Source organism: Triturus cristatus, chromosome 1_1 (genome assembly GCF_964204655.1).
Source record: "Triturus cristatus chromosome 1_1, aTriCri1.1, whole genome shotgun sequence".
NCBI classification, from domain to species: Eukaryota; Metazoa; Chordata; class Amphibia; order Caudata; family Salamandridae; genus Triturus; species Triturus cristatus.
The window spans coordinates 47,215,731-47,241,544 of NC_140579.1; the positions used below are offsets into that span (position 1 = coordinate 47,215,731).

Consider the following 25,814-nt stretch of genomic DNA (forward strand, 5'->3'; position numbering starts at 1 on the left):
CATGGTCTGTTTCTCTTGGAGCACATCCTGCCTTAATCCAATCTTGTTTCTCTTCATCTCCTGCCTCATCTTGTAACTGCTTCACTTCATCCCAGGTCTCTAGGACATTAGTAAACATCACAGAAAGAAAACACATTTCCCTCTCTCTTTCCCTGTTAATGGACTGATTGGTCTTGGCACAGTACTGTGCAACATCATTGCCGTACCTGTTTCCAATCGTTATAAAATCCTCCCCCTGACCATGGGCAGCACATTTTACAACTGCTAACTCTTTAGGCAGCTGTATCGCCTCAAGCAATTTCCCAATCATTTCAGCATTCTTTATTGGAGTTCCACTCGATGTCAAGAAACCTCTTTGTAGCCAAAGTTGGCCAAAATCATGCACCACTCCAAATCCATACTGACTATCAGTCAACACAGTCGTCCTCAAATCTTTCCCAATTTCACAAGCTTTTGTCAATGCTATTAATTCAGCAATTCTGCAGATTTCACTCCTTTCAATGGTGATGCTTCCATGACCTCTGAAACTTTGCACACCGCATATGCTGCACATAGCACACCATCCTCATTCCTCAAGCATGATCCATCCACAAACAACACATGGTCATTCTCAGGTAAGGGAATATCCCTTATGTCTGGTCTTGGTTTCGTACAGTACTCAAGCACATCCAAACAATCATGATCATCTTCCATCTTTATACCCACATTTTCAATATCCGGCAAGAGTGTCGCTGGATTCACATTCACACATCTCTCAAGAGTCACATTTGATGCTCCCAGAATCACTTTTTCGTACTTAGTCAACCGACTATGTGACATGTACTGAGTTCTGCTTCTTGTCAAAAGAATTGCCACATTGTGAGGTACGAATACCCTTACAGGATATCCCATTATGATTCCCTCACTCTGTTCCAGACTTCTGCATGTTGCAGCCACAGATTTCAGACAACCTGGTAAACCCACAGCTACAGGGTCAAGTGTTGATGAGAAGTACGCAATAGGCCTTCTCAATTGTCCATGTTTCTGGATTAACACTGAAAGTGCACATCCATTTCTCTCACTGCAGTACAGCTCGAATTCTTTTTCATAGTCAGGCATACCCAAAGCTGGAGCCTCACACATTTTACTTTTGAGCTCTTCAAATGCTGCCAATTGTTCTGCATCCAGATCTAATGGATCTGTCATTTCACTTTTTGTCAGTTTAATCAGTGGCTTTGCTATCAGGGAAAAATTAATTATCCACTGACGACAATATCCCACCATACCCAGGAACATTCTCACTTCTCTCTGGGTTTTTGGAGCTTTCATTTCTCTTATTATTCTGATCCTGTCAGTAGTCACCTTTCTCAGACCTTTTTCAATATTGTGTCCAAGATAATGAACCTCTTTCTTGCAAAATTGCAATTTGGCTGGAGATACCTTTAATCCTCCATCTGCCAGATGATTCAGTAAAGCTATGGTATCCACTTCACAAGCTTCACGTGTCTTTGATGCCACCAGTAGGTCATCAATGTACTGCACTAACACTGAGTTTTCGGGCATAATCAGACTCTCCAACGATTTCTTCAATAACTGATTGAATATCGAAGGACTCTCCGTCTACCCCTGTGGGATTCGACACCATGCTAAAATACGCTGGCCAAACCTAAATGCAAAAATCGGCTGGCTGTCATGATGCAATGGAATTGAAAAGAACGCATGACACAAATCAATCACTGTATACCACTCAGCATCATGTGGAATTTGATACAGAATCACTGATGGATTTGGCACAATGGGACAACATGCCACCACAATTTGATTAACTTTTCTCAGATCCTGTACGATCCTAAATTTGCCATTGGGCTTTTTCAGTCCCATTATCGGTGAATTACACGGACTACTCAATAGTTCTCTCAGAACTCCTTGCTGAATCATTTTCTCAATTATAGGAGTTATCCCTTCAATTATTTCTGGTGTCATTTTGTACTGAGGAATGTTAGGATATGTAATTCCCTCTTTCACTGCAATTCTCACTGGATCTACATTATTCATCAATCCCACATCCTCTCCTGTAAAATCCCAAACTGCTCTTCTCACTGTGTCTCTCAGCTCTTGAGGCAAATCCTCTGGATTAAACACAGCAAATGCACCAATTAACTCACTTTCTCTATTTTCTAGAGTCATTCGGTAGAAAACATCATCATCTGGTGTCTCAAAAGCTATTCCATCTGGTGTACAAAAGATTGTGCAATTCATCTTACACAATAAGTCCCTACCTAACAGGTTCACTGGACTCGTGTCACAGACAATAAATCTGTGCATGTCTGAAAATTTCCCTATCTGTACTCTTACTGGCTCAGTAAGACGTGTTCTGATCTGTGTATTTGCTACACCAACTACTTGGACTGCTTCATCCGAAAGAGAGGAAGATTTTTAACATCTGTTGACCTGACAGTTGATCTTGTCGCACCTGTGTCTACCAAAAAAGTAACACTCTCCTCATTTATTTTTCCATCCACAAATGGTCCTGCCTGGTCTATTTCTAGAGTTGCACCAAGTATGCACTCTTCCTCCTCTCTTCGGCACCGTCAATAATCACCCTCAGACTCACTCCCTTCACTCTTTAACAAGTACTGCTGTACTTTGTTAGAACGTCTTGGTTTGTTTACCTGCTCATCATTGTAGAATCCTGAATCCTGATTATATTTTTGTACCCCTCTATTCTGCGGCAAGGGCGGTTTTGGCTCTTGACTCTGCTGTCTCACAACTTTCTGTTGTTGTTGTTGATAATTCCCTTCGTTCTGGTTCTGCACCTGTTGATTTAAAGGTTTACTCTCATTACTCACTAATGGTGGATTAGGACATTCAGATCTCCAATGTCCCAGCTGGCCACAGTTGTGACAAGGGAACTTTTTCTTCGCTTCCTCAAGACTTCCTTTTCCTTTTCCTGCATATCTGGGTCTATTTCCTGCATTATTTCCTGGATTATTCGCCTGTTCCACTAACTATGCTTCCTGTCTTTCTGCAACTTTCACTTGTGCCCACATTGCTTTCTCTTTCAGCTTTCTTTGTTTTGCTTCAATTTCATCACTAAAGTATTTTGCATGTCTCAGAATCTCATCTACTTTTTTACTCTGCCAATCCACTGTGTGTTCACGAATTCTCTCACCAATTTCAGGTCTTAGACCATATACAAATCTGTATACAAAGTGACTCAAATCTTTATCACCCAGGTGTTCATCTCCACTGAATTGTTTAAAAGCCAGTATCAGCCTTTCGTAAAAAGCATGAACTGATTCTTTTGCTTCCTGTTGTGTTCGATCTATCTTAACCCAGTCTGTCTCTTTTGGAGGAACTTTACTCTTCAGGTATACCATCACCTGATCATACTTCCTCATTACTTCCGGATCTGGTGCCCCTGTTCTTGAATCTCTTGGATATTCCTCAGTAGGCTAACTCACAACTATTTTACACTCAGTCCACAAGTCTGCTGGAACAATTATATCAAACAGACTATTCAGGTCAACCCACAGCACTTTTGACAATTTCACAAACCTGTCTACCTGTCTATACCACTCGACGGGCTTTTCTCTCAATCGAGGGAAATCATTCGTAAATGATAAAATATCCTGTCTGGTCCATGGAACATGTACATATCCTCCTCCAGGTATTTCTCTCATAGGATAATTATCCACTGGTTTCTCTTTTTCTCTCACTGGAAATGCCGAATAAGTTGTTCTATCTACAGATTCCTCTCTTTTCTTATACCACCTATCCTTCCACTTTTCAACATCACCCCATCTTCGCAGTAATGCCACCATTTCTTTAATCTGTCCTGTTCTACCAGAAGCATTCAAATTTTCAATGTCCTTCTCAGTAAAATCCATCCTGTAAGTTCTCTGTAAAGCTTTTACTTTATCAATGTCAACTCCTTGTTCATTTGCTATTGCTCTTAGCCTGTCATGTGTATTCCTTGCTCTCCAGGTAACACTTTTGCACATAAACAACAGCTCACCATCATGATGACTCTTCAGGATTTCTATTGGAACTGTTCCTGTCACAAGCTCTTCTAATTCTATACGTAACCTAGCCACATCAATAACTTGTGAATCCTTATCCTTTTTCTGAAGAACCTTCATCCAATCATTCAAATCATCAACTGTTATTTCAGCAGTTTTCCTCACTGGAACCACTCTTTTCTGCGGTTCTAAAATTGGCATCCCTGAACAATTAGGTTCACTAGTATCCAATAGTTCACTACATGTATCATGTCTTGTTTGTCTCAGGTCACTTCTTTCTGCTCTTTTATCTGAATCTCCTGAAGGACCAACTGAATTTGTCAGATTATTCCCAACATATGGAATCACTAGTCCATTCTCACCTGCTCTCTGTTTGTCAAACACAGGCATAACTGGACCTATTGTTACAGGCACCGTAACAGCTTCCAGATTCTTCGTTAACTCCCTAATTTTCTCAGTCAGTTCTGTTGTCGTTTTTGCTAATTTTCTGGCATTTTCCTCACTACTTCGATTCTCTCTCTCCCTGAAAGAACTACTACTTCTTGATTCAGGTGTCACTTTTTCTTTCTCAATAATACAGACTGTATCTCTTATCGGAGAAACAACTGGTGTACTCTCATCTGGTTCTGGTCTATATGGAGGTGGTCTCTTGTAAATCATGTCATTTAAGACCTCATCATCATACTCATTAACTCCAACTGCTCCTTCTTCAATTGTTCTCATAGGATATAATCCCTCTGACATATTAACATCTCGCCATCTTTTCATCCGATCATGATGTGTTTCACGATCATGTCTCCTCCCAAACATGTTCCTGTAATACCCTCCAGATCTTTGCTTTTCTCGCTCATGAACTTCCTCTTCCCATTCCACTAAAGCCTCGAACTGCGTAGGTCTCGGCTTCGGGTCCAGACGTACCATCTTTTCCCGTAAATTTCTCAACACGGCCAAATTAAATGAACCATGTTCTGGAAATGCTAGAACACCATCTTCTTTAGTATACCTAACCCAATTCTGCAACCATATACAGGTATGTAATCCATATTTTGCAACCATGAAGGATGCAGGTGTTTTCGCTGGAGGTAGCAACTCACCCTCTCTCGTTTTAACCTCTTTATCCTTAGTAAACCACTTTTTAACTTTCCCAAAGAAAGTTTTTTTCTTTTTCTCCTCTTGATAATACATTTTAGCGCTTACTAAAACTCTCTACTCTCTCCGTATTATAAATATACAATACGAGCTTCTCAACCAATAGCAGCGCGACTCACACTAACGCACCAATCCTGGAGCGTTTACGTCACTAAACAGCTCTTCCAATCCCTGCGCGACTCACACTAACGCACCAATCCTAGCGCGAACCCTATTCTGATCCACTATCCAATCAGAGCGCGGACTTTCTGACGTCAACAGTCGCTGCAGTTTGTCTCTGTCTTCTGTCACTCGTCTACCCCTCCTTTACAAAATCTCTCAGTAGACTTCGTGTCAAGATTTCTACAAAATCTATTAGTTACAACATAAAAACATCTCCATTGTCTGCTTCGCTAACCACAGAATAGTAAAAGAGAGTCTATTTTTCAAGAGTCAACAAACTTTCATACATCTCATAACTGTTTCCTCTAGGACTTATCCAAAGAGTCTTACAATCAATAAATGTATATACATTCACGCACATTCATGCAAGAAAAATATAGTACATACGCACAGAATCCTGTTTTCGGGAAACAGCGCACATCTGTCCCACTACAGAATTATAACACACATTAACTAAGCAACTTCGCCCAGTTCCTCAAACAAGCTCAGAGAATACCTATTACTCCTCCCGCGATAAGCTTTAACGGAAATCCTTACGGATCCCTGGGACTTAAGACCAGAGTTTCAAAGATAACCTTCACTACGATACACACTCCTTACATACCAGAAATATCTAATAGTAACATACGACGATGTCACTGATTCCGAACCCAGACAATGTGAACGCGCAACTTCAATTGTCACACGTTATTCCTTACAATCCCGTCTTTCCCGAGAGCAGCATATACCTTCCTCTGCCCTACTACGGAACTGCTACAACAGCTTCCAAGTTCCAGAAGCACTACATATAACTCAACATGACGACTTCAACATATAATATTAGTACATATACCAATATTGACAAAATAAAATCAATAATCAATAAGCCAATGTACAAGCAATCTTATCAGATCAAGACAACCATCTAAAACCATCCTCTGCTACCAGGAAATTGATAGAGATCAGGGTATCTAAAATATGCCCACTACCACGGATAGAGTAATCACACAGTTACACGCACATACATTCATCATACGCTAGGGCCCATTTCACTAACATACACTCAAATACTCTACCAACAATAAACCTGTGGAAAGAAAACACCTAAACACCCTGCATCAATATCAGGTCGATCAGATCTGGTTTAGTGACTGTCTTAATCAATAACATAATCTACACAACATATACAATAATGATCAAAAATATAAACCCAATAATTGACAAGAAAGAAAATTCAACACCATGTTTAAAATTATATTGCTTTATCTAAAATTAGTCAAAGTAAAATCAATCAGAATAAATCATTTCTCATAGTTACCTATTCTAACTAAGTGTCAGAACGGGTCAGGACAAGTCTCTCGGTAAATGTCTCTCAAGACGAAGTCCTCAGCATCAATCCTCAGCAACGTAGCTTCACGCAGCAAAGGTAAAAATGGCAAGTGGCAAAAGGGTGGCAAGATCCCTCCCTAAGCTAACAGTTTTTATAGTAAAAATTACAATGGAAACACTCATCAAGTTTGCAAAATTACACTGAATCACTGAGCAGAGCGAGAAGGAAAGGATGCAACATTGCAACATTTGTGAACCTCCGCTCAGGAAAAATACACATAGCGAAGACTACGGAACAGGAACCAAGAAAATAAAACATGTATCACATTTAATCCGGTTTCTCCTCGGCCATCGAGCCACAGTTCAGAGTTTTCCTCTAAGGCTCCTTTGTCTTTCGAGATTGCCAAGGACACTTTCACTTTTCTTGGAGAACTCCCAAAAACTGCTGCTGTCCTCATGGAAAGTTTCATAGAAGGACCATGGTCAGTCAACTTCAAGACCATTTCCAGCAGGGGTCTCCCTCGTCACGTCTTTCACCTATTCACTCGAGGCCAGGCTTCAAAATTAGCCATCATGGATTAGGCCTCCATAGGCCGCAATAGACCATCTCAATTAAAAGAAATAAAAACAACGTTACTACAGCATAATGATTAAACAGTGTTAACCCCACTAATACCCTTATGTGTATGCATTTATCTAGCTTTCGCAACATAAAAAAGCATTAATTCAGACAGCGTTTTGTGCTCAAAATAAACCGCACACAGCAACGTTTAAACATGAAAACTTGCACGTTATTTTTTAGAAAACCGAAACAGCACACACATGCTAACCCTCGTGTAACTTTCTCTTATGTTAAGACAAACGAATTGATTAATAAAAAACACACTTGCACAAGACAAATAATTAACTGTTATTTATTAATATTTAATAAAACGCATATACATACTAGAGCTTCAAAAGCCCCTGAATTTTCTAAATGAAAACTCTGCTCCAGCAGCAGCAATGTCCTCTTGTACCTTTCTCTACCAAGGGGTGGCTATTTGCAGAAACAGCCACCCTCCGGGAATTGCAGACCACGTGTATCCTCCAATGAACAAGATTAGTGATGCCCTACCACCTAGCTCCAATGCGTTATGCTTGTATGCTGTGGGATAATGTATCCAAATCTCAATCCGCGTAATGCAGCCAATCTTGATCTCTATGCCTGATTCCTGGAGAGGCCTAGCAGGTCTAGTGAGATTCATAAAGCTTTGACCTCCCTGGATCTGGGTTTGATCTCCTCTGCAAACGATTGTGCGCTCATCTTCGCGGACTGAGATTGGTGCAGTATATATATATAAAATACTTTATTTCGGTTCTTTTACAAATCATAAAAGTGCATATACAATTTAAAATACATGTCACAAGAAAAAAGTAAACACATTTCAGGTAAAGTGCCAAAAGTAAATAACTATACTTTCTTCCCCAAAATAGTCATTACTAAAGATGAGGACATAGATAGTGCAAAATACACAGTGAATCATTACTGGTCCAGACAGTTCCTCAATTTGACAGTTAATTTTAAAAATTCCTTCATATGTAGGATACTGTCACTATGCAGGAGTTGTTAGTACATTAGTGCCGGTCTGATTTGTGTAAAATCAAGTTTTTTTAAAAGAGTTACCAAATGGCGCTTGCGTGGGAATTCATAAAACTTATATAAAAATATAAAATGCAGCATGTCCTGCGGAGACTTTCCGTCGCAGCCGCAGGGTGCTGCCGCTTTATTAAAAATGTCTGGTTTTGGTCTGATCAACAGATGATGGAAGAGATTTAACCTGAACCTCGTCAGCAAAAATTTTTCATGGGAGGTCAGTGAGCCGGTCAGGTACAGTTCTATAGTTCCTCACACTTTGTTTCTGGAGCTCCACACCTTCCCTCCGGGTCCTCCTATCCATAAGGAAGGCCCGTTTAATGAGCTCCGAGTCCCCTTTTACAATTTTACTCTGGTATTCAAACAGTTCTGGACGGCCAAGCCTAGCAAAGTTGGATTTCAGATATTTTATCCAAGGGGTACACGTTACCTTATCCTGACCCAGAAAATCCCTCACAATCAAATGCGTTTGTGGTATATCCTGATTCAACCATAATTTAAGCCAACAGGTCAGGGGACGTAAAGAGAACATGTCACTTAAATACTGCGTCCCTAGCTCTTCATGTACGACAAGGTTAGACGTGCCTGCAGGGACACATAGAAGACGCTTCAAAAAAGAGTTATCAGCAATCTGCAGTTGCTCGCCACCAACACACCCCCAAATTTCACTGCCATAAATTGCAGTTGCCACTGACTTTGCATTATACAGTTTTAACATGGCACAAATGGGTTTTTTCCCCAATTTGGCAGCAAAATTAAAAATAGAAGCATTAACCCTCACAAATTCTCCTTTCTTTTTTGCAAGGTGAGGGGCCCAATTAAGTTTGGTATCAAAGAGGACCCCAAGGTAAGAGAAAGTTTTTGTTAAGGGGATTATAGCTTCATCGATTTTAAATGTGAAAGTCCTCCTTGGTTGCTGACCTACTTGCATGACAAATGATTTGGAATTGTTAACCAAAAGATCTCTATCTGTCATGAACAATTTAAAAGCATCTAGGAGAGATTGAAGTCCCTTGTCAGTTCTCGAAATTAAAACCGCATCATCTGCGTACAGAAGTATAGGAATTCCCCGCCTACCGACTCTAGGACAGTCAGCCGGGACATTCTGTTGCACGCTATCTAGCTCATTAATATAAAAATTAAAAAGGAAGGGGGCCAAGATACATCCCTGACGAACGCCCTTTCTAATACTTAAGTTATTTGTTACACTCAGATCTTGGGAGTATCTCACGTTAGCTCTGGTGTTATGTAGATCAGCCAAAAAATCAACCACACCACTGTCTACCCCCTTCTCCCTCATGGACTGCCACAGCTTTCCCCTGTTTACACAGTAGAAAGCTGAGGACAGATCCATGAAGGCGAGATGGATGGTACCCCTTTGAACTACAGTGTACTTACTTAATATTAAAAAGAGGTTAAGGCATTGAGTTATTGTAGAGCGACCTCTACAAAATCCATACTGAGAAATGGACATGATGTTTTTTGCCTCTGCCCAGTCAGAGAGTCGCTGCAATAGAATTCTTCCTACAATTTTAACCATAGAGTCTATTAGTGAAATGGGTCTATAACAATGTGGACTACCTTTGTCCCCCTTCTTAAAAACCGGGACAATTGTAGAAACACCCCATGATTGCGGGCACCCATCTTTCACAGCAGCATTAAAAACAGACTCTAATATGGGTGCCCAAAAGTTAGGCTCGGACTTGTACAAGTCCGGAGGGATCCCATCAGGCCCTGGTGCTTTACCAGCTGTTAGACCCACAATGCCCTCAATAACTTCACCTCTATTAAAGCTAATATTTTCACCACTGACAGAGAAGGCAGAGCAAAGAGACTCATCCATCAAGCAACAGTACAATTTCTTACAGTGTGCTTCCCAGTCCTCCTTAGGAATATGGCATTCTAAGCCGTCACCAGGCTCCTGGACCAAAAAAGGCTTCCTCATCACTGCCCAGAATCTAGTGCTACACTGCAGAGTAGAGGGATCAAGAATCTCACTCCATGCCTCTTCCCTAAGGAATTCCTTGTGTCGGGCGATAGAAGTTTTATATATCTTGCGACATAGCTGAACTTCTGCCTTTATCCTTGGTTTGGCTGCCAGTACTATTCTTAAATTTGTAGCAGCTTTTGAGCAATCATGATTAAACCATTTAGGTCCCTTGATCGCCAACTTCTTTGCTGGAGTTGACAGCAGCTTTGAAACGTTATCCACTAAACTTTGGAAAGCATTAAGGACATTGTGTGGCTGTGCACCTTCTTGCGTACAAACCGTAATCTCATCTGCACAGGCGACTTTAATCTCTTTGTACAGCAAATCTGGGGTGATCTTGGACCATCTTAAACGACGTCTCCCATCTGTCGTACTCCCCCCCTACCTGAAGAGAGATTCATTCCTTCTTTAACTAACCACGGGCCCCTCAAGTGTACAGTGAGTGGGTTGTGATCACTGAACTCACTGACTTCAATAGTAAAGAAACCCACAAAGGACTGCATTGATGATGTTAATAATACATAATCAATGAAGGTTCCCCTCCCATGACCCTTAAAGGTCGGTATCTCAAAACGCATAGTAGGTTCAGTCAATGCCATTGTCGCCGTTAAGTCCAGATCATTAAGCATATCATTTAAGTGTTTGCCCTCAGTAATATGTTCAAAATGAAAATCCGCGGATCGTGGACAGTTCAGATCTGTGATACTTTTTAAAGAGAGGGTCCCCGCAGGGATGAACATTAAAATCTCCCATAATCAGAAGATTATGGGCACAGTCCTTCATAGGCTTCATAGAACTACTGATGAAAACATTCAATGCTGCTATCTGGCTAGGAGCTGAGTAGAAATTAATAGCATTATAAAAATTAACCACACCGGCCATACAGTTTTCCCCCGTTAAAACTAGACCGATAATTCCAGTATTGCTTGTTGAGACTCTACGTACTTTACAGGATAATGCAACCGAGATGAATGTAACCAATCCCCCTTTGGGCCTGCCCCTAATAGTTGCTATTGCAGGGACATAATAAGCCTTGTACCCTTCGAGAAAATGGTTACAGTCAATAGACCAAGTCTCCTGCAAGCAGATGATTTGGTACTGCTTAATGTACCTAATCCAATTGCAATCCTCCATTTTAGTGCCCAGACCCGCAATGTTCCATGAGATTACATTATTCTGACTCATTTTTACCCGGATTGTCTCTGCGCATCCCACTTCCTCCAATCTCCCATTATCCTGTCCCACAAATTCCTCACGTCAATCGCATGACTCTAGATCTGAGAGAGTATCAAATCTATTCTGCGTTACAATATTGAGCCCTTTCCCACACTGATTACCAACATTGTACAAATATGCTCCATTAGGGGTCGGTGGCTGAATAGGAGTGAATGGTCGAAATGACCCAGAATTCAGTGTGTCTTTAATCAGATGGGTATAGAAGTAACCAAGTGGGCATACACATATACTATTCACATTATAAACTAAGGATGCCGCTCTTAATAAAACTGTGGCAACATGTTGGGGATGCTTACAATTAACAATAATACAGTCTCCATTTGTTGATTTTCTGGATGTTCTAATCCAGTTCACCCTCCTTGTTGACAATATTTGGTCAGCAACTGTGACTGGAAACCCACAGTTTTTATTCAACCATGATACTGTTTTATTTTTTAATGAATCATGGGGTTCCTCATGGGCCTGATGAGGATGACACTCAATGGGGGGGACATTTGTAAGAACAACCACATAAGGTGCGCAATCAGGAGGGAGGTTAGCTTAGCGGTTTTTCTTTGCATACCTGGGAGCTGGCGTTCCCTCAAGATCTACTGTGGCCTTTTTATTCTGAGTGGTTGGAGGGATAGACTCAAGTGGGGCTGGCTCAATTACAGATGTTGGTTGGATGGTTTGCTGTAAGTATGCTCTACCAGCTCCCTGCCCCTCAGCAACTGATCTCTTGTCCACCACCTTGGATCTTCCTGCCGCTGCTGAGGCCAGGTGTGTTGCTAGCAGCCCACCCAATCTCTCAACTTCTAGTGCCACTGTATCTATTTTAGATATCAGGGGTTTCATCGGCTCTATGATTTTTGCCTCTATCTTTGCTTCTAAGGAATGAGTTAAAAGGGCAAGTTGCTCCGTATTTATGTTTAGATTTGTAACAACCACACTTATACCTTCCTGTCGATCAGTTATAGTCACAGCGCTAATCGAGACAGAATGGCCTTTTTCAGCTCTTTTTTTGCTATTCTTCCCCCCACGTTTAGTTTGTGCCTATCTGCATATTCTCACTGGCCTAGGGGAGGGTGGTAGCTCTTCTTCTTCTGCTGATTCGTTAATTATGTCAGGTAGGACATCATTTAAATCAGCATGGACCTGTGCTTCAGCCGTAATGGTGTCCCTATTGCCCCCCTCCAGGATATCAATTACAGCCTGGTCCATCGGTGGGAAAGGCACCTCTTCGTGTGGAACAGGATGATCTCCTCGACCTAATGAGGCCCTTCACTCATTATTAATTTGGATCACCTTTTTAACCAGGTAGTTGTCCATGGTTCCTAGCCCAGATACAGTTTTGTCGGTCTTAGACTTAGACATGGTCCAACTTGCCTATATGCCACAATACAACGCGAATAACCAAAATAGGTAAACACAGGCACTTTACTCTAGTGACAAAATATAAGAGACTCACTTAGTTTATAAATTCTTTGAGACGGAGCCAAGGTCCATGGCCCAGCCCAGCCACCTCTGGCCTCTGAGGGCCACAGAGGGCCCGCCCTTTGCCCGGGCTTCGCCCGGCGTCCTGCTTGCGTCCCGTGACGCGGGGGCCGCGCGGTTTAAATGCGCCACCTGGTGCTCTTCTGGTGTCACAGGGGCGCGCCGTCGCTTAGCCTACCGGTAAGTGTAGTCCCGGGGCGGCGGCGTGAGTGGTTCGGGCACTGGTGACTCTTGGCGATGTCGGCCTTCACTTGTGCTGCCCCCGAGATACTGCTGCTGACCCGGACTCTCCCGCGTCCTGCAATGTCCAGGTAAAAGCACCCCTGCTCCTGCCGGGGGCCGCTCTGTTTAAATGCGCCACCTGGCGCTCTTCTGGTGTCACAGGGGTGCGCCGCCGCTTAGCCTAATGCTCAAAACAACCCGCTCCCTTTGTCTCCTCAGACAATTTCTCATTCCATCCACTCATTATTTCTATCTCCTTTTTTCCCCTCTCCTCCTTCTCTGGTCGCTTTCTCTTTACCCTCCCCTTCATTTCTCTCTCTTTTGAAGCCTCTGTATGCCTTCAGTAGATAACCTGGGGGAGTTGGGGAAAGTGACAAATGCACCCAGTGACTTTCAAAACCGGCCTCCAAGGGCTGCAGCCCACTGAGGAAAGGCCCGGTGGAGTAAAAAGCCTTTCTGCCCTAGTATGTCATTTTCACCTCGTGGTTAGTGGGTGCTAGAGAAACAAGCATTTGCAATGCATTTGGTCTCGCCTTTAGGACCTTATATGTAGTTAGCTATGCAGCACGATGCTGAAACATCTACTATTCTTTAAGATGGAGGGAATGTAAGCACCAAACGGCGTGACACGCCAGGTATGGGAACACATGGAGAGAAATATTGCCTTTCAGCGGGAAATGGTATAGTCCAAAGCTCTGTCAGGGCCTTCGGTGGTCATAGCACTGAAAATACAAGATTTGAAAAAAATATTGTCTACGGGTGCTCGTGGAAGATGATTTCTGTGGACTGGAATCTAGAGAATGCGAACGTGATTCTAGAATTTTACTAACCTCTGCTGGTCGTTTTCTATCAAGAAAGTTAAAAAGAGGCAGTTGCCAGAAAAATTAAAAAAAGAAAGTCCCTCAGCCAGACCCCCCCCCCCCCCCCCCAGGATATTGCGGCATGGATTAGCAAATTTAGCGGCACAAATATGGAAATTTAGCGGCATTTTTGCGGCACTTTATTTTACTCATAATCATTCATTTTCAGCCTGAAGCCAATGGAGACTGTTTTAGCAGAGTATTCCACTTGTAATAGGCATGTTTAAAGGATCTGCCGCTCTACGGAAGCACAGCTCCAGTCCTAACCTTGTGGGAGTGTGCTGTATTTCTCCCTGGGATGTTCTAGTGCCCATGCATGCATCGTGTCGGGGCACCGCTGCCTCTGGATCGGAGAGGCAGTACACCTCTTCCTCAGGCACCCTCTTTTGCAAATGTTTTAACTAGTGCTATGGGGGCCCTCAACCATGAGATCAGTAATGTTGAGGAAAGCCTAGGGGTCACCAAACAGGTTTTGCTGGCAGATAAGCAGGCTCTACCAGCATCAGACGTCGCCGGCCCCAGTACTGAATCAAGCAACCTGAGTGGATTAAATACATCTGGGTCCTCTTGATGGAGGAGAGTTAATCCTTGTATTACACATGAACTTGTAACTATTAATTCAGATCCAGTTAATTCTGTGAAGCCTTTGATTGACTTTTCTCAGCTCACACCCAGGGAAAAGTAAAAAAGGACTCTTTGCGTACTGTTCACCGTAAGGATAAAGTGCTTCCCAATCCACTTGGCAGTTCAGTGTGTACCACTACTGCTGTAGTGAATTTGGAGATTAGGTTAATTTCAGCATCACAAACTCTGTACATACCCAGCACTCAAGAGACTATTTGACTAATTCACGGGTAAACTAAAAGCAATTAAGTGTGCCATTTTGACTTGCCCACCTCTGATCACCTACCCACGTCAATTTGAAGAATTGAGGGTGCCACTGATGCCCCCCAATCTTGTGGGACCATACAGCACCTTGATTCTGATAGCTGTATTTCCAAGGAAACTAATACTGTAACATTTGTCCCTCAAGCTAATTCTGCTAGTCTTCCTGTACTGTCTTTCTGACTCTGGATGTACAGACTGCACTGTCACCGTGGGCTGTTCCCATCTGAAATGGCTGCTGCAGATTTGGAACCATGTTAGGCAGCGATTGCGTGTTATTAATTCATATATACAGAAAGAAGGGAGAGGCAATGCTATAATGACCAAAGAGTTAATCTCTGAGCATGTCATAAAAAGCAACATTAATTTCGAATATATCCTACCCCAAGATCCACAAGTACTTGCGAACACAAGCCTGCGCTGCAATGTAACGCAGCTCGTGTTTACGCTTCCTGCTTCGAATGCTCGATGGCTTAATGGCTTCTGAATGAATCACAGCTCACAACCCCCTCAGCTGAGACTCGTCTGGCCGGCCCTCTTGAAAGTGGTGTAAAGGACTCAACCATATCACGGATGCCTTTTTGCAGACACATGCCATAAATAACCGTGGCAAATGCAAGCACCAATGATGTGCAAAACAAGAGTACGTGTCCGTGGGCATGCTGCACACCAGGCCTGTAGTAATCTAATGTTTGCATGCAAGCCTGGTGTGCTAAAACCGGCTATTAAAAGATTCCTTCAATGTTGCATTCACCAGGGCAGCAATGGTTTTATTTGTGCCAGTCAGCAAGAATAAGTGTATTTCGGACCTATCAATCCCCTCAACGTGGAGTGTGCGTGCAAATGAAGGATTTTATGCCTGCTTCGGTGTGTGCGTACAACTGTGCAGAGACGCAACTAGAGCCAAATTGTTTTTGGGGGGGGCGCTAATTCCTACACCAATAGGCAGAGTGGAGGTGCAGGGGGCTGTAAGAAGGGGTGAAAACAGAACAAAGCCTAGTTAACAAGTGAATGGTCTTTTAAAGACCTGTAAAGTACTCGGGTGCGGCTGCCTTAAGACGGTCGCCAGCCCGGAAAGCTGTCTCAGCCCGGACTGACACACACGACGGGGGAGGGAAGGGGCTGAAGCCCTTTGAATCTGTCACTGTGGGTAAAACATACATACCTGCCCCCGCATCCATGTATCGACGGCTTTTCAATTTCCCTCTGGATTCACAAATCTACATCTTTAAGATGAAATTCGTATGGACCTTCAGCGTTTTGGCGCATTTTCTAATTTTCGCTGGCAGTTTTGTAAAAATTGCTTCATTTTTACAAAACTGCCGATTTCGCGTTTTTTTTGCAAATCGCGAAATCCTGGAGGGTCTGCTCAGCAGAAAGCAATTCTGGTATTTTACTGACCTCTGCTGGTTATTTTCTATCAAGACAGTTAAATAGAGGCAGTTGAACAAAAAAGAAAGTCCCTAAGCGGAAGCAGAAAAGTCCTAGGGCTGATCTCCAGAGCCCACAAAGAACATACACATATAAGTTATACTAAAGTATATGTACTAAAGTATATACTGAAGTATATACAAGAGGTCTTGAATGCTCGACCTAAAAACTGGGCCATGTCTGTTTTGTTAGAAACTGTCGGGAAGTTTGAACAGTCTTTAAAACCTGGGAGTGTACGGGCAAAACCGGGACGTCTAGTCACCCCACTTCAATGATTGTCAGCCAAGTCGGACTGGCTGGATTGGTACCTCAATAGCTCCTTAAACAAAGGAACATTTATCATTTTCAGATTCTAAGATATGGGACCAATTTATACCCACAAAGTATCTGGTCAAGGAATACTATTTTAGTAGACCTACTTTTTCTCTTCAAATAGTTATTTACTACTCATATTGGTTACTATGCTAGTGTGCACTTGTTTAGGTGACTTGGCAAGAAACCCCTTCAAGAATTTTTACTTTCATATCCGATCAACATCACCTCAACGTTTCTTGTAAGGGAACTGAATTAATTTATCAGTGGTCAACAATGCACTCTGTTGGTAATCCGGCTGTCCTTCTAAAATAAATAAATACATCATCTAGACCGAAGACCTTCAGAAGACCTGGCTCTTCCAACAGTAGCAGCTTCCCCCTCCCCCCCCTAGCGCCTTGAGACCCTCGCGGGTTTGTAGTGCGCTTTACAAATGCCATGATTGATTGATCCATAGCTTTTTGCCCTCATTGGCGTCCTGAGAGCAGTACCTGCCGACTTTGCTAAATCTCAACATTTTAACTCCGTTTTAAAATATTTGCAGAATGTTTAACTTTCCCAAAAATATTCCAGGTGGTGAGTTGGATTATAAATAAGCCCTCCAAACTTGCACTTTCCCACAAATCTGCGGACTGCAAGTAGAATAGTAAACTTGGCTTTAGCACCTGAAAGATTCCAGGTTGATGGAATCCTGGATCGTAACTGACTACTGATGCTCCAGGGTGTTTATCTCACCTTTTTGCACCCACCTTGTCCCAAGGTGTGAGACCTGAAGGCTCACTGCTCCGGGGAGAAACAGTGGTACTGCAGTACAACTCCATCTTAAACCCTTCCAGCCCTATGCAAGCTGCTTTGTGCTCAGCCTCAAAGACGATGGTCTAGCCAGCTGCAACTGTTCCTGTTAATGCTGGACTCCACTCACATGTACACACTCTCAACATGTCAATCAGAGCAACCAATCAGACGCCGCTCAACCTATTATGTGACTGAAAGTGTCCTGTATGAGACACAGGACAAGATGTCAGCTGTGCACGCGCCTTGACTGCAAGTCTAATCTGCTAGTAATTGACACAACATTGCTGTTGTGAATTGTTTTGCTACTTCTCGGCGCAAAATATGTTCAACGCAAAAAACCTCTTGTCAATTTGCTGTTCTATACTGCTTGTTGCCAGCCTTACATTATTTTTACCAAACCTAACGGTATTGAAATTGTTAACCTCATACGGACAAAGGTTGGGGAAGAGTGGGGTATGGAAAGGACACATAGGTGTAGCATACTGACTCGTCCACCTCAGATAAATGAAAGGATGAGGCAGAACGAAACATCACTTGCAAGTTCTCTACAGACCCACGTGGCAAGGTCCTCCGACCCACTGGCTATCTCACCAGTGAAATTCACAGGTGAATATGCACAATTAATTAATTTTGTATGTAACTATGTGGATTTATATAACGTCAAGGTTTCGCAAAGCAATACAACGATGTACAAGTGAAGGCAAGAGTTGAAAAAATAGTTTTTAAATGAATCTCCGGAGACGTTGTTCATCTTATATAGCACCCAGCAAACTATGATCCAAAGATTTTTTTAAGAGTTTTATATAGCGCAAACTTGACCCGAAGATATCAGGTATTCGAGCGCTCATGAGCACGGGTTTTGTTACAGATGGACAGATTCATTTTTGTTGGGCACGGGGAGATTAAGCGATTTGCCCAGAATCACAGGATGTTGAGCGTCGTTGCCGAGACTCGAACCCGGTTCCCCAGCTTGAAGTCCACCGCTCTAGCCCAGGTAACATGTTGCAAAATCTGGTTTAAAATGATTACACCACGTCAAAGCTGTGCAAATATACAAATCTTTGTATATTTTTCTAAAGGCAGCCTTCCGTTATACCAATTAAACATTTGCAACATGTTGAACTTAAGTAAGTCCGAAGGGATAAATAAATAATGCATTCAAACAGATGTCGGGTTTATTTTGGCCTTGTTTATGGATTCATGAATCAGTTTTTGAAGTTCTGTTGAGCACCGCTGAAAAACAGATCCCTCTCTAGCCATTTGCACCTTACACAGGTAAAGCAGGGACTAGAGACACAGAGAAAGAGGATATCCCACTGTTTTTTAAGACAAGGCTGCACACAAAAGAGACATATAAAAGAGTTTTGTTTCTAAAAATCAAACACAGATGTAATGTTGTTGTGATTAATGCCCGTCTAAACACCGCGGTGTATGCAAGTGTTAAGGTGTCACACTCCTGAAGGGGTGTGCGTGAAGCAGTCTTCTGCAGATCCGGAGTGTGCGTGAGCTCAGCCGTCGCACCCAGAAGAGGTATCCATGAAATCCTCGTCGGCAGACGCAGGGTGTGCATGCGTTCAGGCACGACACTCAAAGACTGTGCATGAAGACCTCTGCTGCAGGCATGGAGTATGCGCGCACAAAGAAGGGAACGGGCCGCATGTGGCAAATAAATAGACCACTTATAAAAAGCCAATTTGAGTATGGCGCCGACGCACCGATTAAAGATTATTTATGCTCTCTTTAATGCTCGGAAGCCCAAACATCTGTGGGCCTCAATAAAAACCACGTATATATATTTTAAAACAGCCTTGCCGCCTCCTGTGCCTTCTTGCAATTCCGGAGTTTCCGGCCTGACTCCTATATTCTGGCCTCATCTTTCACTGTCTTTCTTCACCTGTCGGAAGGAGGCGTCGGAAACAGGAGAGCCGCGCGCAATGACTCTAATAAACAAGTGAGACGCAAGTGCAAACAGAGGCATGCCGGTATAGCCAATCCGCCTCCCACGTCACAGAAAGGACTTGATAAGCAAGCATTGAAAATGCAATAGGACTCGCATTTACGGGAGACCTATTGCATTAGAATCCGAAGTGCGGGTGGGAAGAAGGCAGGAACGGGAGCAGGGAGGGGGGCTGGTGTGGTCTGAGAAGTCACGGACTGTGGGAGGGGAGGGGGAACGCAGGGAAAGAAAAATACTGTTGGAAGTAAAGGGGCTGATAGCCGTGAAAGGATACAAATGACGAATGAGGAGGGACTAACAAGCCTCAAACCAGTCGGAAGGCAGCATTTAACACAAAAGCCAATGGGCAGAGAGTGGGCGGAGCTTCCACACTGCAGTATACACCGTATGCCTCGCAAAGCGATGGCAGCGCATTCGCGCTGCTACGCTAAGCGAGACCTAAAAGGTAAAGGATGAGGTCAGCCTATGATTTCACCAAGATGGGTAGACATTCTTTTTCATAATATTTCATCATTATTTTTTTTTGTTGCTTGCCATTTCATTATTGGCCCTTTGCTCAGTCACCATTTCATCTTTGGCGAGTACTTAGCATATCCTGATTCACTTTAATGTTGGTCTATTATGTCCAAATATTAAACGAAGCAGGATACAAATAATAAAATATGTATGATATTGCATTCAATTAAAAGTAAATATTTAAAGAAAACGATTTCAAAACTTAAATACAGAGGAATTCGGCAGGCCCTTATCCTCTACCCACACTAAGTTCATAGATAATTAAGAACCGTGAGTGGCATTCATTTATTTGAAAAGAGCAACAATAGAAAAAGCTAATTTGTATACAGTAACGGAATTAAAAGGAATATACTTAAGTTACATCGTTTCAAAGGCAATTAATTTGGGGAGAGCAAGGGACCTAAAACACAATATAAAACTACATAAAAATATTCTACAAATAAACAAAATAATGGGTTGCATTTAGCAGAAAAGAGTAAGAAAGGGAACATTAGGTAACTTACAGTGGGGAAAAATAAAATGAAAGGTTAGTCATTAGTTTCCAGGAAATAGCAAGAACGAGGAGATGGTGATTAGAAAAAAGCACCACTGAGGTGGCTGGAGAGAAGAAAAAGCAGTGAAAGAGTTGGCGTGTCCGCTTAATGTCTTGGGCTGGTACGCGAGCAGATCCAATGATCTTCAAACGAGAGTGGGTTTTGCCAGTAAGGAATGTTCCCAGAATGTGTGTGGTGCTCTTCTGTTATTGTATGGCACCATGTCTAGGCTCCATTAAATGCATCTCTGGAAATTCATCCTCAGTGGCCACGTTGTCTGGTGCCATTGTTTGGCCTGTGTTTATTTATGAAAATAATATATAGGACTACTTAGATCTGCCACAAGATGAATGGACTAATCCGTCTCTGAAAACGGACCCATTTTATTTCTTGCTTCGTGCAATAATTCAGTTGGATGCTCATGTGCGAAGCGAAAGGTACAACCTGTCAAGGGAAGTTGATGTTTGTCCAAATCGGCTTGAAAACTGTGTAATCCTGTTTTGGTGTAAGGACCAGTGGGAGAAATTGAGAGAGGTAATGTAAAATTGGAGTTTAGTCCAGCCAATGGCGACTTTTTCAGGGTTGCCATTGTAGGCTTCCATAAAAACATGTTGAAAGACATTTAGGCTGGGCATGGCTAGTGTAAAAATAGCAAAGGCATGCATGACTTACACATGCAAGGAAATTCTTGAAGTGAGGTTCACTTACTGTACTTTTGTTAATTTACTGACATTGTAGCGGATGCAAAGAAAATGTGCCCAGCTCCAGGAAATAAAGAGTTGCTACCTTTGCTAAGTATAAATGCATCTGTACCTTGGGGAGCAGAAATTCAGGAAATCATGAATGCGGTCGTAGGAGTTTTGGTATTGTAATAGGTCTGACGTAAAGGGACTAGCCACAACCTTTAAATACCCCCATTTGAGCCACATCTTCAATCACACTAATAAAGGTAAAGCAAGCAAACCCGGCCCTCCTTTGAAGAACTTGCTTTGCCCTTTCACCCTCCTCCTTCCAATCATCCATACATCATTTCACCCTTTTATCAATCCGTTCATCCATCAATATATACACCAATCCTTTCTTCCATCTGTCCATTCTTCATCCTTCACTTTCACATGCACACCCTTCCGTCATTGTATTCCCCATTGGTATTATTGATCAGCAGATCTGCAGACAGAAGGCTGGAATAGATCCTGTTTTAGTGGGACTCGCTTCACCAGCCCAACTGGCCCAGTGGGAGCCCCTGCTTAAACTGCCTCAGCCCGGACCAGGAGAGGCGTTCTCTTGTGCACTTTATTTGAGCCATGCCATCGAAGACACTGTCCCGTGAGTGCTGACCGCTTGACCCAACCTGCATTCCTCGCTGTGCTTCCAGGTCATTGCTTGCGGCAGATCTGCAGTTTTCAAATTACAAGGGCCGCTTCCAGCTCCTGCTGCAGCTGGAGGAGATCCAGATGGAGGTGGACATCAGAAGATATGATCAAACGGACATGAGCCTGGTCCAGGATCCGAGCAGCAGAAGGCTTCTCATTTTGTCTGTAAGAATGTTTTTGCCTCTAGTGGGTGGCGTTTTAAATATTCCCATCAGTTTGAATGTCACATTGGTATTGTCTTGAGGTCAAGCACATATTGAAGTCTTATTTTGTTGAATTCATATTCTGGGTATAGCAATAACCTCCCTTGTTATGACGCGTCTCTGGAATAAATACGTTTGAAGCCTTTGGGATATCGAGTCCTAAGCGGAAGCCTCTGTTCGGGTGAAGGAAGGCATTAAGCCAGCCTGACTTGCAAGACTTGGTTATAATATGATGCCCCCTTTGCTCCATTTTATAGGTGTGTTTGAATTTCATGGGGGGAGAGGGTGGGAATGTTTACTTTGTACCATTTATTATATTTTAAGGTGGAACGCTTGCTGGTATTTACATAAACTAGCTGTGTGCCAAGAAAGGCAAGTGCACACAATTCTGTGTTTGTGCATCAGAGATAGTTGTGCAAACTCCGCTTTTAATCCTTCTGGCTCCATCAAAAGTAGTTCTGTTCATTTGGTGAATAGAGAGACCTATTTACCCAAGCGTGGGTCTATTTGTTTTTGTACACTTGATATACACGCCCACAACTGCTACTATACAAGGAAAAGCCAAACATCCTGTGGGCATGTGAACATTGGCCATTGGCATTGCTGGCACAAATGCTGGTGCGGGTGTGCTGCTGGCACGGTCTTGGGCTCTTAGTTATGTGCTGTCAGATGCGCCTGCTGAGGTGAACATTGGCCATTGGCATTGCGGGCACAAATGCTGGTGCGGGTGTGCTGCTGGCACTGTCTTGGGCTCTTAGTTATGTGCTGTCAGATGCGCCTGCTGAGGTGAACATTGGCCATTGGCATTGCGGGCACAAATGCTGGTGCGGGTGTGCTGCTGGCACTGTCTTGGGCTCTTTGTTATGAGCTTTCAGATGCGCCTGCTGAGGTGAACATTGGTCATTGGCATTGCTGGCACAAATGCTGGTGCGGGTGTGCTGCTGGCACGGTCTTGGGCTCTTAGTTATGTGCTGTCAGATGCGCCTGCTGAGGTGAACATTGGCCATTGGCATTGCGGGCACAAATGCTGGTGCGGGTGTGCTGCTGGCACGGTCTTGGGCTCTTTGTTATGAGCTGTCAGATGCGCCTGCTGAGGTGCAGCAATCCTTGGGGAATAACCATTCGCAAGCAGCCAGCCATGGGCACTTAACCATAGATAATGGGCTCCTTATTGGCCATTTGTACATTGCAGTGGCTACAGTTTTTCGCAGTAAAGTGGTACTAAGTGTAATATTAGATATAGGATTTAGGTTGTGTTTTCTGTTCTTGATTCTAGCAAGAGTTGGGGAGGATGGATAGAAGCCATTTTAGCCCAGCTACATGTTTTTGCGTCTTTGCCTAATATTCCTCTTGTACCACAGGTTCCTGGTGTTGCTGAAAATAGACCGTCAGTGCTCCGAGGAGATCACCTCTTTGTAACCCCTGCCAACCACCTCGGAGGGCGAAATATCATTCGGTACAAAGGCTACGTGTACGCGGTGGAACTGGAACAAGTCAAGCTGGGGTTCTCCCAAAAGTAAGACTGCTGGTCCTCGTTTTCTCAAGCATGCCTCATTGTACTTTGCGGTGGGTTTGTCGCTGAAGCCATGTCGGGTTTGAGGGGAGGAGTGCGGGTAAACTGGCATAGTTCTACTTTCTGTCATAGTCGCTTCTTCTGATTGTCTTCAGCTGATTTTCTTTTTATTGCATGGCTATTACCCGTTGGCTTTGTTTCTGCTCCTCTGTAGTTTGTTGGTGTCCACCCACCTCTCGTCTATTGCAGCGTGCACCAAGTTGAGGAAATAAGTGCCCAAAGCATTTAACATGACTGAATAAAAGCGCAAAAGCAACACGTAAAGCCAGCAACTTGACGAAAATAAAGCCAGGAGCCATTCACTAGGACAGTGCTCCATCTCTACTCATAAAATACAGCACTTTTTTGATACCATATAGCCCCATCGTTGACACATGCTTGCTCTTTCTTAAATTACATTCTGACAGATTGTTCAAAGGAAATCTGCCAGGCTAGACCCCTCGTAGAACAGTGTAGGGCTTTACTTGATCATCACTTCTCGTTAATACATTCTCCTTTCTGTTCATTATACGTCAGCTGAAGAACTGAAACCTTTCACTGTTCCCTTCTTTGAAGTAAAGACGCAAGATTTTAATGAGATGTCTCCTGGTTGGGCGTGGTGGCAAGTAAAAGATAATTTTTGACTAATGCCAAAGACTGGTTTGTCATGGCCGTGCCCAGATCATTACTCTAACAAATCAACCATGGTTGATATGGGTGCACTTCAGTGGGTAGAGATGTGAAGGATTTAGATAAGGTAAATACTTATATCTTCACCGAAAGGTGAGCAAGGAAAGTCTTCCTTTTTGATTATTTACCCTCACACACCCTAGGGGTGTCATGCTTCATCATCGGGTCACCCCAACGCCTAAAAGTCGGGGTGGGCTCAACCACAGTGTTGGGAGCTCTTGTTAGAAGTTTTTGACCTGGGGGGCTGAATAAGTTAAAATACCTCAGATAGATCCCCGGTATCCCTTTATTCTTGGGTCTATCTGGGTAACTAAAAAACAAATATTGGGTCTTATTGGGAGTCTTATGGTCCTAAGACCCTAGTGCCAACATGTTTCAGTCCTCTAGTGGCCGTAAAGGTCCTGGACTTTCTTCAGGGCAAGGTTGGGCCTCCCTAGGAGACAGGAAAGATGGGAGTTCCCTATCCTGTACGTGGTGTAAGGGCAGAGTAGCTGCTCCTTGTTTAAGTCATTGATTATTTATCAATAATGTGTTAAACTCCAACTGTGAAGAGAAGAACAAACAACGAAGAAAAACAGAACAAAAACAAAACAACATACATTTGTATGGTAATGTCATAGTATTTCTGTAATACTGTATCCCACATTGCGTGCTGTGGAAGTGATTAAAGAACCACACGTGCCAAATTGTGTCTATGACATAGTGGTTATCAATTTCTTCCAAACATGTGCCACTCACGTCCATATCTTCACATAAAACTATTACGTGATAGATGATTGGTGGGGTGGCAATTGCACTCAAAAGACTGACAATTTCCTGTCAGTAAGTCTATATATTCACTAGTAACACACTCCATGCCTCACACTCGCTCCACACTCATACCGTGTTTGTGAGAATAACGGTAATCTTAGTCATGTTCATATATCATTAACCCTCCTCATCAAGGTTTGTGCATTAAAATTCAACGAAAATTCCCTTACCCAATTCTTGAATGGTTTCTGTATCTCAGGGGACCGTAAAGCATCTAGGGGTAGCTCTATAGTCAAACCCTAAAGTTATGACCCCAGGAGGTTAAGGGAAATGTGGGTAAACAGGGTAAGTGGTTTTTACCAAAAGACGCGCATCTTAACCCACGTATTCCCCAAATGGAGGAACACGGAATGAAAACGATGGCAATGGATCTCAAAATGCCTATCCGTCACTTACTTCGTCAAGAGTCCTGCCCCGTGTGCACACCTACTTGGCTTCGGTTCCCGGCTTTTGCGATAGTAATACGAAGGAGCCACGTTTTTTTACCTTCATGTTGTCAGAGGCACTGATTGGTAGGCGGCAGTCGGCGCGGTCAGAATGACGTTATGGCGCATATGACGTAAAAGGAATCATGGGAGTAATAGTTTCTCATGATATTAGTGAGACACAACGGAAAATAAGTGTATATCTTCCGACAATTTGTCATAGTCTCTTAAAGAACAGGACAAAGGTCAAAATAACGCGTAACACTCAAGCGTTAGATTCAATCTATTGTACTTTAAG

General features: G+C 43.0%; 1 protein-coding gene across 8 annotated transcripts in view; it reads left to right on the plus strand.

Annotated features, from left to right (window-relative positions):
* The window catches only part of LOC146869330 (RNA helicase MOV-10-like), a 614,726-nt gene that overhangs the window by 286,807 nt on the left and 302,105 nt on the right, over positions 1 to 25,814 (plus strand). For 6 of the 8 annotated variants that reach the window (XM_085650280.1, XM_085650264.1, XM_085650271.1 and 3 more), the window contains exons 7-8: positions 21,839 to 22,001; positions 23,401 to 23,555. The exons of the other annotated variants lie outside the window; for them this stretch is intronic. In XM_085650280.1, the coding sequence (XP_085506406.1) occupies positions 21,839 to 22,001; positions 23,401 to 23,555 (318 nt within the window). The remainder of the gene's footprint in view (positions 1 to 21,838; positions 22,002 to 23,400; positions 23,556 to 25,814) is intronic. 8 annotated transcript variants of the gene reach the window in all.